General features: G+C 34.6%; 2 protein-coding genes and 1 long non-coding RNA gene across 6 annotated transcripts in view; 1 reads left to right on the forward strand and 2 right to left on the reverse strand.

The window, feature by feature from the left end:
• Nucleotides 1-257: 257 nt before the first annotated feature.
• On the reverse strand, nucleotides 258-1,534 carry LOC139502882 (uncharacterized). The gene is made up of 2 exons (XR_011658963.1): nucleotides 544-1,534; nucleotides 258-419 (listed from the first exon to the last, which is right to left on the reverse strand). It is a non-coding gene; the product is annotated as an uncharacterized lncRNA (long non-coding RNA).
• Nucleotides 1,535-3,614: 2,080 nt separating this feature from the next.
• On the reverse strand, nucleotides 3,615-11,425 carry LOC139502766 (leucine-rich repeat and death domain-containing protein 1-like). Its single transcript, XM_071292347.1, has 3 exons — nucleotides 11,347-11,425; nucleotides 7,893-9,911; nucleotides 3,615-4,059 (listed from the first exon to the last, which is right to left on the reverse strand). Exons 1-3 carry the CDS (start codon nucleotides 11,351-11,353, stop codon nucleotides 3,761-3,763), a joined length of 2,325 nt encoding a protein of 774 aa, XP_071148448.1. The 5' UTR covers nucleotides 11,354-11,425; the 3' UTR covers nucleotides 3,615-3,760.
• A 33-nt stretch (nucleotides 11,426-11,458) lies between these two features.
• Nucleotides 11,459-12,636, forward strand: part of LOC139502765 (dnaJ homolog subfamily C member 13-like) — a 100,352-nt gene continuing 99,174 nt past the window's right edge. For all 4 annotated transcript variants that reach the window (XM_071292345.1, XM_071292343.1, XM_071292344.1 and 1 more), the window contains exon 1: nucleotides 11,459-11,626. The gene's annotated coding sequence lies outside the window, so the exon portion shown is untranslated. The remainder of the gene's footprint in view (nucleotides 11,627-12,636) is intronic.

The following is a 12,636-nucleotide window of genomic DNA, read 5'->3' on the forward strand; positions in this document are numbered from 1 at the left end:
TAAACGCCTGATCAGGTAGTTACAAACAAGGTGTTATTCAGCATGCAGACCATATTCATCATACAGACCATGAACAATTCTTCATGCATTTCTCAAAACAGGAATATAAAAAAAAATGTTTAAAAGAAGATGTGGCAAAATTGCCAATGAGACAACTCTCCACAAGATACCAAAATGACACAGAAATTAACAATTATAGGTCACGGTATGGCATTCAATAGGAATGTAGTGTGGGCACTTTTTCAAATAATATAAAATTTCAATGTTCTTTTTTTTATTTCGAATAACAATTTTTAATAACATTGCACTATTCTACATTTAACTGTAAAAGGCTAAATAGAAAAGGCTTTAATATAAAAGTAAAGAAACGCGCATATATAAACATATAAATGGAATCAATGTTTACAGTAAATATACTTCTTAACTTAATTCACAGTAAATACGCATCTTAACTTCGCAGTAAATATACATCTTAACTTCGCAGTAAATATACATCTTAACTTCACATTAAATATACATCTTAACTTCACAGTAAATATACACCTTAACTTCACAGTAAATATGCATCTTAACTTCACAGTAAATATACATCTTAACTTTACAGTAAATATACATCTTAACTTTGGACTAACAATACATTTCGTTCTAATACTTAGCCTGTTCAAAACTTAATAACTCAAAGTAAACAGGGATGGCCATTAGCAGATGGTAGAGGGTCTGGATAGGAGTTTCTTCATTCCTGTATTCATTTTTTTTTTTCTTAAACATATTTTTTTCTTTTAATCACGCCCCTGATAGAATGAAGGGCGAAAAAAGAAGTATAGAGAAAACTGAGCAAAACAATAAAGGTGTTTAGTACGCCATTGTTCTATAACCTTTATTTTTTTGCTCAGTTTTCTCGATACTTTTTTTTTTTGCCCTTCCCTTTATAAGGAGCTGGTCAAGTCATTTTTAAAAGGGAGTTCCAAACAAATGTCTCCATTCAAAAGCATTGATCGTCAAGAAATGGCCAATGGGTGTTCCAATACCGGGAACCTCCAATTGCAAACGCAACTGTTTATAATTTTGACCATAGTCTCTATTCTGTAAATCTCAACTAGACCCTCATGAACTATTTCAAATGGTCAACTCTAGTGTGAACGAAAGTTGAAAGTGAGTAAAATAGTGAATTATTCCCCATCCAGACCCCCAAAAGCAGATTTGATGATGTTCTATAACTTGCAACTAACTCTTAACATTCTGATATGAGACATAAAACGAAGAGACTAAAATACAAACTTGCATAAAAAAAGGGGGGAAAAAAGAAGATGTGGTCTGATTGCCAATGAGACAACTCTCCACAAGAGACCAAATGACAAATGTTCGGTTAAATAATTATATAGCATAGTAGCACTATACACTCTTTTAAAGCAAAAACATCACAAATAGCAAAACAAACAATTTTTTTTTAAACATTTTACTTTACATGCATACACACTTTCTTACCTGTTGCTAACATTTATGTACAGAAAGATTCGTTGAAGGTTCATAAGTAAAACAAAAAGTAATTGTAACAGGATGCTGTTACGAAGTCTCCCAAACAAAGCTCCCATAACTCGCCATTTATATGGTCCCATGTTCATTTGATTTGATTTTTTGTCCAATACAAGAATATATATGGCTTACGGGTGGGAATCTCCACCATTTACAAGTATTCAAACAGGAGGGGTGGTGGTAACCCCCAGAGACTTTACCTACATTTCATTTGATTTGTTTTATTGTCCCATACAAGAATATATGTGGTTTAGGGGTGGGGATGTTGACCATTTACAAGTTTTCAAACAAGAGGGGGTGGGGTGACCCCCTCGGGACTTCCCTTTTATTTCATTTCATTTGTTTGATTGTCCCCTACAAGAATAAATATGGTTTAGGGGTGGGGATCTGGACCATTTACAAGATAATAGCACATTCTCAAATTGAACGGGGTGGGGGTAACCCCCAGGAACTTCCCTTTAATTTCATTTGATTAGCTTTATTGTCCCCTACAAGAATATATATGGTTTAGGGGTGGGGATCTGGACCGTTTACAAGATAATAGTACATTCTCAATTTGAACGGGGTGGGGTGACCCCCAGGAACTTCCATTTAATTTCATTTGTTTAGTTTTATTGTCCCATACAAGAATATATATGGTTAAGGGGTGGGGATGTTGACCGTTTACAAGTTTTCAAACAAGAGGGGGTGGGGTGAGCCCCTAGGGACATCACTTTTATTTCATTTCATTTGTTTTCTTGTCCCCTACAAGAATATATATGGTTTAGGGGTGGGGATCTGGACTGTTTACAAGATAATAGCACATTCTCAAATTGAACGGGGTGGGGATGACCCCGGGGACTTCCCTTTTAATTTCATTTGATTTTTTTTATCATCCCATTCAAGAATATATATGGTTTAGGGGTGGGGATCTGGACCGTTTACAAGATAAAAGCATATTCTCAAATTGAAGGGGGTGGGGATGACCCCCCAGGGACTCCCCCTTTATTTCATGTGATTTGTTTTATTGTCCTATATCATTTCTGAAGACTGCATGTATCTATCACTTACAGTTTTTAAATTATATTCATTTGAAAATTTTAGAAAAATAAAATCCCATAGGGTTCTATAGTAAACCCCTCCCTCCTTTCTACCCTCCAAAATACCCCTTAATAGACCCCAACGCACAAACGAAACATTGATGGCTCACCTATACATGTTAGTCTAACATATTGTAAAATCCTAAGTAAATCTGATGAGCCGTTTAGGAGAACCGCTGCGGGCAAGTTCATTTTTAAAGTGGCGGAAGAAGAAGAAGAGGAAGAGGAAGAGGAAGAATAATAAAAATAATAAGAACTGACCAAAAACAATAAGTCTCCAAACTTTGTTTGGGAGACTTAATAATCAGATAACCCACGATTGAGTGAAAAGGGGTAAACAGTTATAAAAGTCTATACAAGAAAAATATTGAAAATAGAAAAAGCAGAACCGAAAGTTCAATACTCCGTTTGTCTGTGAATAAAAAAGACAGCAACTTCACGACACTAAACAAATAACACATGTGAAATTCAATTTGTAATCATCAAAAGTAGACAGGTACATTGACCTACAATTGTTTACTTTTATAAATTGTTATTTTGATGGAGAGTTGTCTCATTGGCACTCACACCACACCTTCCTATATCTATATATGTCTAAAGGGGGTCTCATTGGAGGGTTCTGAACCCCGGATCCCGGTTACTGTTTTGTCCAATTTACGTATAGCGCTTACACTATGTACTTAATTAATTACAATTTTTTTTGTAATTTCTCGTGTCCCACTAGACTTCATTTCCCGTTTTCACGGCACAGTAATTTGAGTTTCGCGTGTCACACTTACAAAAAAAATTGCAAACCCGCATCACGCTTAATTAGACCCCAATGAGACCCACTCTAAATCGACTGGAAGATGCACCTTTAATTATAAGGTGCGGTTCATATATTGTTTTTGATCAAATGAGAATGTCAAATCTTGTTGTATCCAAGGATTTGTATAGTAAGATCCTTGTTGTATCGTACAAAATTTTTGTTAAAAAGTTTTTAATCTAAAGTAAAATTTTCAATATTCCTAAACACAGTTTAATATTAACATCATCTATATTTTAGCAAAGGGATAGTGAAAGACTAATTATTGGCAGTATAATTATATAAATTGTTTGCATATACTTAAGTTTCCAAGTGTTCAATTTTGCGCGGAATTAAATCTTTTTCAAAGTCTCAACCTCTGTGCATATATCTTCATTGCACGTAATTTTAGACAGAGGTCATCGTAACCAATGACATGAAAAACTCGAATTAGTTCTTCAATATTTGCTAGAGGTCCTTTAAATTCTTTCCAGAATAGCATGGCATGGTACACCCTATCTTGCAACTTGTCCTTCCCGTAATACGTCTGCTCAAGTTCCGCCATTTTTTCTTCTGGGAACCGGAACTTCTTCATCAGGTACCTTAACTCGTTCTTGTTCAAATTAGTCTTGATAACATTGATCATCTTCATTAAAAGCAGTTCTGAAAAGATAGTCACATGATTCATGAATTTAGGGATTTCTCTCGACAACTGTGCACATGTAATGCGCCATAGCCAAGACATTCTTTTTGTGTGCAAATAACTCTTCACTACATGCTTCTTTTAATATCAAAATATAAAGAAAATAGACAATTTCGAATCGTACTGCAGAAAATCATTTGCAAACTAGTTATAGCTGACTATGCGGTATGGGTTATGATCATTAATTGTTTAAGACCGTACAGTCCCCTATAGTTTTTAACTGCTGCCAGTTGGTCTCTGATGGAGAGTTGTTTCATTTGCAATTATACCACATCTTTTTACTTTTATATCTATATCGCTTCTTTTGCTTATTACTCATGATATGTGCCATACATTGTGAGTATTTGACAAGCTTCTGTGATAATGCTCGAAGCTGATATATAAAAAAAATAAAAAACGACTGAACATGTTTTCAATAAGTTAGCCTCTAAATCACGACTGTGGTAAGTGAGGAAGTAAGAAGGAAAATAAAATCCAATATAATAGTAGTTTCATTTCAGAAAAAGTTATAGACGAGTATTAGTTCACTGGAACTAAGTCTTGCTTTTAAAGATTCGGCTTACGAAATCAATAGCATTTCGCATATATACTGATTAATCGGGTTTTGGTTTTTTGCCACGCTATCATATTTACTAATGTTATAATGTAATGCTATCCGATGAAACATGATTTAACCGTTTTCTTGATTAGCAGTTTCATTACAGTGTTTTCTCGATTAGCAGTTTCAATACTGTGAACTACATGTTAAAGATACTTCTGAAGAAAACTAGAAGGCATTTATAATATAAAGTAAGATATTACGCTGTACTAGAGTTAATCACTAGAACTTAACGCGGCAACAATGCCTGCAGATGACACGAACTTTATTTCTTTTTGTGACTTTAGCCTATAATGTTATAAGGGAACGAGAGTAAAGTTTTATTTACATGTTATATCTTAAAACAAGAGGCATTACAAATATTTCTCAACAGGAACATTTTCTAGTTATTCTATCTGTACTAAAATTTACTCCAATTAATAGCTACTTTATATGCGTGTTGAAGAAAATAGATGTTGTTGTTTTTTTAACCGTTTTCCGCTAGTCATAGTGTTCCAGTGAAAAATTATAATCTTCATGATAAGTAGATGTGGAAATAAGAAGTTGTGGTATGAGTGTCAATGACAACTCTCCCTCCAAGTCACATATAGTGTAAAAAGTAAACAATTAGAGGTCAAAATATGGCTCACACCGAACAACAAGTTATGAAGGGCCTCAAAAGGACTAGTGTAAAATAAATCAAACAGGAAAACCAACGGTCTAATCTACATAAAAACAAGAAACGGGAAACACTTATGAACCACATCAACAAATGACAACCAATGAAGAGGTTCGTTTAACTGGGTGTTGCATTGTGAACACTTATTCTGTGCTTGCTGAATAACCTTTCTCACGACAAAAAGCATAACAAATCAGAAGTCAATGCTATTTTTGAAAGTTATCATCGATATGAAAAAAGTAAAGGAACACATTTTGGTCGAAGAGCAGAAACGCTTCATGTTTCAAAATGTTGAACGTTATTGTTTTCTTATACTTTAATAAGATCCTTTCACTTGTTATTTTCACGATAGATGTGAATTAATGTTATATATCTAAGTAACAAAGAGAGATTAATAATCATATATAGTGTTGAGTCAATGATAGATTTACCTATAATAATTGTTAATCAAAATATCATTGGTCGCTTGTATCGGATATGTTCCTTATGTCGTAACTACCATCCCATTCCCTTTTCGCAAATGTGACCTACCGAATTAGACTATTTACCGGGTTTGTAATAACATGAGTAACACGACGGGTACTACATGTGGAGCAGGATCTGCTTACCCTTCCAGATCACCTGAGATCACACTAGTTTTTGGTTGGGTGGGTGTTACTTAGTCTTTAGTTTTCTATGTTGTGTCTTCTGTACTATTATTTGTTTGTTTGTCTTTTTCTCCTTTAGTCATGACGTTGTCAGTTTATTTTCTATCTTTGAGTTTGACTGTCCCTCTGGTTTCATTCGCCTCTCTTTTGTAACTGGGTTTTCATGCAATATGAAAATGTGATAACACCACGTCATGTTTTTCACGTGTGATATGTTTCAGCCAATGAAAAAAAAAGATTATGTAAAATGTACTGTAACTGTTAGTTGGCAAAAGCATTTTATAATTTACAATTAAGCTCCTTCTACGAACTAGCCCATAGTTATATATATATATTTGTTCTTTTGAATCTAAATTTTATGGAAAAACATACTGATAACACGTGTTTCAAACATTTAAAGATTAACTTCACTGATATTTGATCTGAATTTGGTCAATTTTGATTTGGGGGGAACACCACAAAGGGGGCCCACAATTCTAAGTGAAGGTTTGTCAATAAAGATATGCTTTATAATTGTGCAAAATATGAAATACTATGAACAATGATTACGAAAGTAAAGACAATGATTTGACATACATTTTCTAGACCTATGATACAAAATTTAGTCACCTAAATACAAAATCAAAATGGTGTTTTGGAAATATTTTCAGAACACAAAGCAGCAAATGTGTGTCATGAAACTATATATTTTAGATAATCAGGTAACATTAATGTATGTCTTCCAATAAAAAATAAATAAGAACAAACATAATTTTACCTTCAAATTTGTTAATGAAGTAATCTACAAACATTTAATTATACATGTAGCATTATGTAAATTTATTACATCAATATGCAATGCATGGGAAAGCTTTTAATATCAACACAATCAGGCAAACAACAAGATTTTGTGAAGATGGATATGTGGTTTCAAAGGGTTCAGATTTCGGGTAAAGGAGTTTAAGTGGTTTGATCATGAAAAACTAAAAAAAATATATAAATCACCCCCTCAAATGACACGATCACTCGTGGATGCATATAAAAAATGATACGGCATGAAAGACTTAAATGTACTTTCCATAAGACAGGTCTCAGGCACGTAGAACAAATATTGATAACGTGATATATTAAATGTTGTTTTAAAAATAACTTCAATTGGCCGCTTGTTATCTAGAAGAGGTTTCGATAGGAGTGCAAATGATCATTAGTTCGATTTATACTTGTCAAAATTTAAAATGCTGGGTTACACTATGAAATTAAGAAGATTTAGTATGATTGAAATTAGACAACTCTACACCAGAGACCAGATGATGAAGACGTTGACAACTGTATAGGTCATCTTACGGCCCTCAACAATGAGCAAAAGCCATACCGCAAATACAGTAAGCTATAAAAAGCCCCGAAATAACATTACTAGAATTACTGTAAATTTCGATCTGCTTCAATTCAGGTTAATATTACGAACGAAAATGGCCATGTCTTGCTAGCCTATGACGTAAATTTTACAAAAAAATTAATAGCAATTTACATTTTACACATGCACCAATATATAAACCCAAAACCTCATTTTTTATTTTCAACCAGTTTTTAATTCTTAAGCGATTAAAAGCACCAGCTCCAAAACAACGCACGAACACAAATGAGGACACAATGAGCAATTTCAAAACTCACGTGCATGACTCTGGGACTGGATATAAAGGTCTGGATCATTTCTTTATTCTTAAATTTTTATACCATTTTCTATATTGAGCATTATTTAGTTTGCCCATTATTCTTTATTCCTTGTCTGTTTTACTTATTTTTCATCATTTTTTTTATTATTCCTATTTATTCTGCATTTTTTGTCCAGTTTTCTCAATTTTATAAACCCCATCCAGACCCTCACGTATTTTTAATTATACATAAACTAACCTTCTCGTTCTAGTGCCCTTCTGATGAAACGACCAATCGGCTGCATTACACCACTAACACAGACGTCCATTGGTGGAGTTTTCAATGGGTTGTTATGGATACGAAGGTCTTTCAGCTTTGATAAGTTGTCAAAGTTTTCTGGGAGAGATGTCAAACAGTTGTCATTCAAATGCAAAACCTGTAACTGTGGAATATCGCAGATGGACTTTGGCAATGTGTGAATGTCATTGTTGTCTGCAATAATCGATTTGATGTTGCGCATGCCACTTATGGTATTGGGAAGAGTTCGTAGCGAGTTCTTTGAAAGAATTAGATAAGAGATACTTGAAAACTCTATCTCGTCTGGAATAAGTGGAAGCTGATTTCCGTTTTCTTGGTCAAATTTTAACCTTTCTAGATTTGGTATGGAGAAAACAGTTTTTGGAAATTCTAAAAACTGGTTATTAGAAAGGTCAAGGTCGTTGAGGTTCTCCATTTCAGCCACTGTTTCTGGAACTTCCTGCAGACGATTCGTTGACATGTCTAAAACCTGTAATTCTTTCAATGCACAGAGATCAGTATCAAATGATTTGATATTGTTTTGGTTTATTTTCAAAACAACAAGTCTATCAAGTTGAGAAATAACGGGTGGGAGAAATTCAATCGAATTATTACTTATATCTAATACCTCCAGAAGCTTGAGCTCGCAGACGACCTTGGGAAATATCGAAAACTTGTTATTGTTCAAGTTCAACTGACGGAGTCGAATAAGGCCTTTGAAGTCGTCTGCTAGAGTCTCGAGCTCATTGCCGTCTGCTGATAAGATTTCAAGATGAACCAGAGAACCAATGGCGTCCGGTAATGTCTTGAAATGATTATTTGAAAGCACAAGGGTATGCAGTTTTCGAAGATTCTCGATTTCGATGGGGAATGATGATAGGTCGTTTTTCAGCAAGCTCAAAACTTCCAGCTGTGAACACCAGCATAAGTTTTCTGGAACTTCTTTGATGCAATTGTCTCCTAAATAGAGCTCTCGTAGGTCATAGAGTTTTGCAATAGTGTCAGGAATAACAGTGATTTTGTTGTTTTCTAGCCCAATGACCTCTAGTCGTTGCAATTGAAATAATTCCTCTGGTATTTCTTCAAGGTCATTGCTATTTAAACCTAAAATAGTTAGATTTTTTAATTGACCTATTTCTGGTTGAATTTCTTTAAGACGATTTCCAGAGAGTGCCAGCTCAGCAAGATTTTCCAACCACAAAACTTGAATAGGGATAAATTCAAAATCGTTGTCGTCAAGGATAAGTTTTTCTAAAGCTAGAAAATTTTCCGTGTCACGTGGCAAATTTGTAATTTGGTTCCCTGAGAGAGTCAGTTGTTTTAATCCGTCAATTCTGCATATCTCAGGGCTCAAAAATTCAAGGCTGTTTCCATCCAAAGACAAAATCTTCAAATTTTCCAAGTTTGAGATGGACTTTGGCAAATCTTTTAGCCTATTGTCGTTAAGCGTAAGAATTCGCAACTTTCGTAAGTAACCAATCTGTGAGGGGATTTCCTCCAATCGATTCCCATTGACCCTGAACTCCCGTAAACTCTCAAGGCCAGACACATCTGGTAGAATTTCTTCTATGTCATTATCAGATATATCCAGTTGTATAAGTTTATCCAGCAAATAAACAGTTCTGCTTAGAACTTTGATTTTATTTTTAGCAAGAACGAGAGTTTCTAAATTCTTTAATGAAATCAGGTCGTCTGGAATTCCACACAGATTATTGTCTTGCAAATAGAGCGTTGTGAGATTTTCATATTCAAATGTTTCCAATGGCACTTTCGGGATTCCCTTACATGACAAGTCTAAAGTCATGTATTTGCCTTGCACGTGCAAGTGTTCTTTCACGTTCACCTGGTTTCTGTCGTTTGTTTCTCCTTCGTCTACAATAGCTGTAAATCCCGTATTTTTTGGAACTATTTCTAAAATGTTATTGTCGGTTTCGATCATAACTTCCATTTCAGTGTAAGGCTCTGTCTCGCCATTAATTTCTAAAACGAAAATGATTGAATTAAATTAGAATAACGCGTCCAGCAATATTCATCGAGACAATTTTGTCAATTTACAAGAAAACTGAATCAGGAAAAGAAACTGTTGGGAATTGTTGTTTGGTTGCAAGACATTTTTCTGGAATTTATCTTGCCCAGCTGCCTTATTTGTGCAACAAAGAAAAAACGTGGCTTTGTGGTTTAAGATCGATTAGAGAGGGGGGATAGGACCTTTATCGGGACTTCGGGATCGGGTGTTTTTAAGATCTTGATTTCTCGATTTACACTTTTGGGATTGACCCTTTCGGGATCCGGGAATTCTTTATTCGAATTTCGGGATTTCGGGATTTAAATTTATTTAATTCTGGACCTCGGGATTTCGTGTTTTTAAGAGCAGTGTTTCGGTATCAGGTCCCCTCCTCAAAATCAGTAATAAAAAAATAGAGAAATGTATACCTTCTTCAACAATAGTCACCATTTATGTCTAGCTGTATCGTATCAAGGACTTCACTGTACCAATACTTGACCACATATAATTTGCCATGGTACAAAATGTATTAAACGCCAAAGAACAAGAAGTGAAAACGAAAACTTTTACATAAATAGTTATAAAAAGACATTAAATTAAAACACCGCCTAAAACTTGGAATTCCTGTCGATGTAGGTTTTTGAAGACTTCAATGGTACAGCCCCCTTTCCCCCTCCTTTGTGCATCAAATGACTTTAAATACAATTGCTTCTCCCGTCTTTGAAAACTGATTGGCACTGAATATGTTTATGTCTTAGTACTTTACCATTTTTATCAATTTGTCACTAGATAGTGAAATATAAAACAGGATTTTGGGGGAAAGTGTACTGTTAAATTTTAGCATTTACAATTATAGTTATTACGGTACTCAGTAGGCTGTGGAATATTTATTACTACAATGCAATTTTTTTAAGTACTAGGAGTATGCTTTTGAATCCACCTGCTTTGCTGGCCATACAAAAAAAATGCATGTCGAAATAAGTTCGGAAATCAGAGAAATTAATAGATGCCAAGGCGTTATCATAAAGTTAACTTAATTAACAAAAGAGAGGGGTCTTAAATTATGCATCATTCGGGTTAACTAACCCCTTGGTGTCAAGGATAATCACAAACAAAATAATCCATAAAGATCAAATACACGGTATACCAATAAAATATCTAAATTGCTTCTAAAATACCGAAGGTATACATGTTCACAAAAATAGCGCTAGTGGTAATTAAATCGGTCAATAAATCAAATGACAGTTGTTTCAGGACAGCCCCGCCCCCTTTTTGGTTTATTTTCATTTACCTTGTTGTTTCCACGGTTCAAGATAAATCGTTACAAATAAATAGAGAGTTTTGAATGGATGGAATGAAAAAAAGCACGAGTTCTGTGTCATTTACTCTTAAACGAAAGAATCATCATACCTGTCATTTTGGGGGAATACACATCTCCCAGGACGCTAACGTTGCCATGCAAGGTGCGTGTCTCGCGTGTGTCGTGGATTTACGTGATGTGGGAGTTATCTGCCACGCGCATGACAGGAAATGAAATATATAAACATGGCAGCCGCCAAGTCAAAGTTTCAGTTGCATATTTATTTAGATGTTTTTGATTGATATTTGTTTTGATGTTATAGTTCAACGTACTAAATTTATAGACTATTCAAGTCCACCAGGAAGCTTGTCATCTAAATAGTTAATTAAGGTTTGCATAGTCTGATTCTGATGTTTTTTTTAAAGAATGATATCTCGGAAGTATCCCCTCCCCTGAGTCGGGACCATAATCATATGACAGGACCAAAATATTTACTTTCGAAATAGATTTCTGAAAAATAATATATAGACGATGCTGCTTTCTGCAACATTTTGACACATGAAAACTGAATATATGTACATTTGTAAAACATCATATTGCATAATTCTTAGAATCAGTGATTCAATCAGATACTGAGACAGGAAAAGTTTAGCATGTTAGGGATAACAATTTTTGTGAATAAAATTGAGAATGAAAATTGGGAATATGTGAAAGACACAAAAACCCTACCAAACAGCAGACAACAGCCGAAGGCCATCAATGGTTCTTCAACGCTGAGAGAAAATCTGGCATCCAAGGTGGTCCTCAGCTGGGCCTGAATATAAAATTTGAATTAGTTCAGGGGAAATGGATGTCACACTAAACTCCAAAACATATAAATGAACTTAAATTAACAAACATACAAGACTAGCAAAGACAAGAGGCTCCTGACTTGTGACAGACTCAAAAAAGAGGAGGGGTTAAACATGTTTTGTGAGATATCAACCCTTCCCATATACCTCCAGCCAATGTAGAAAAAAGAAACACAGCAATAAAATGTGCTATGTACTGTTTACTGAAATCCATGAATATAACTATAAGAAGCCACAAACTTAGGAACCCATAAATATGTTACTTTCATGCAGTGCTCTAGCTAGAAATCAAAAGGGGCAGGGTGCCAGTGGAGGGCAGGGCACTTTTTATGATAAGAAAAGGCACTGCTCATTTTTTTGTCTACGTTTCTGTGTGTATCACGAGTTAACGAATCTCTTCTTTTTTTTTACTGTATGTTTTTTTTTTAAATAAAGATGCTTTTCAACTATAGTCATTATTTCATTGTTTGTGTAGTTATGCATGATATAGTACATCTTCATCAACGTATTATGTTTTTACAGTTTAATTTCACTCCACCCATTATCAAA

Source organism: Mytilus edulis, chromosome 14 (genome assembly GCF_963676685.1).
Source record: "Mytilus edulis chromosome 14, xbMytEdul2.2, whole genome shotgun sequence".
Taxonomy (NCBI): Eukaryota; Metazoa; Mollusca; class Bivalvia; order Mytilida; family Mytilidae; genus Mytilus; species Mytilus edulis.

What these genes read in the sequence shown, in the direction of transcription:
- LOC139502766 (XM_071292347.1), bottom strand. An exon ending in AAGGGCACTAGAACGAGAAG is followed by an intron (nt 4,060 to 7,892) that starts GTTAGTTTATGT and finishes CTATCTTTTCAG; the next exon opens with AACTGCTTTTAATGAAGATG.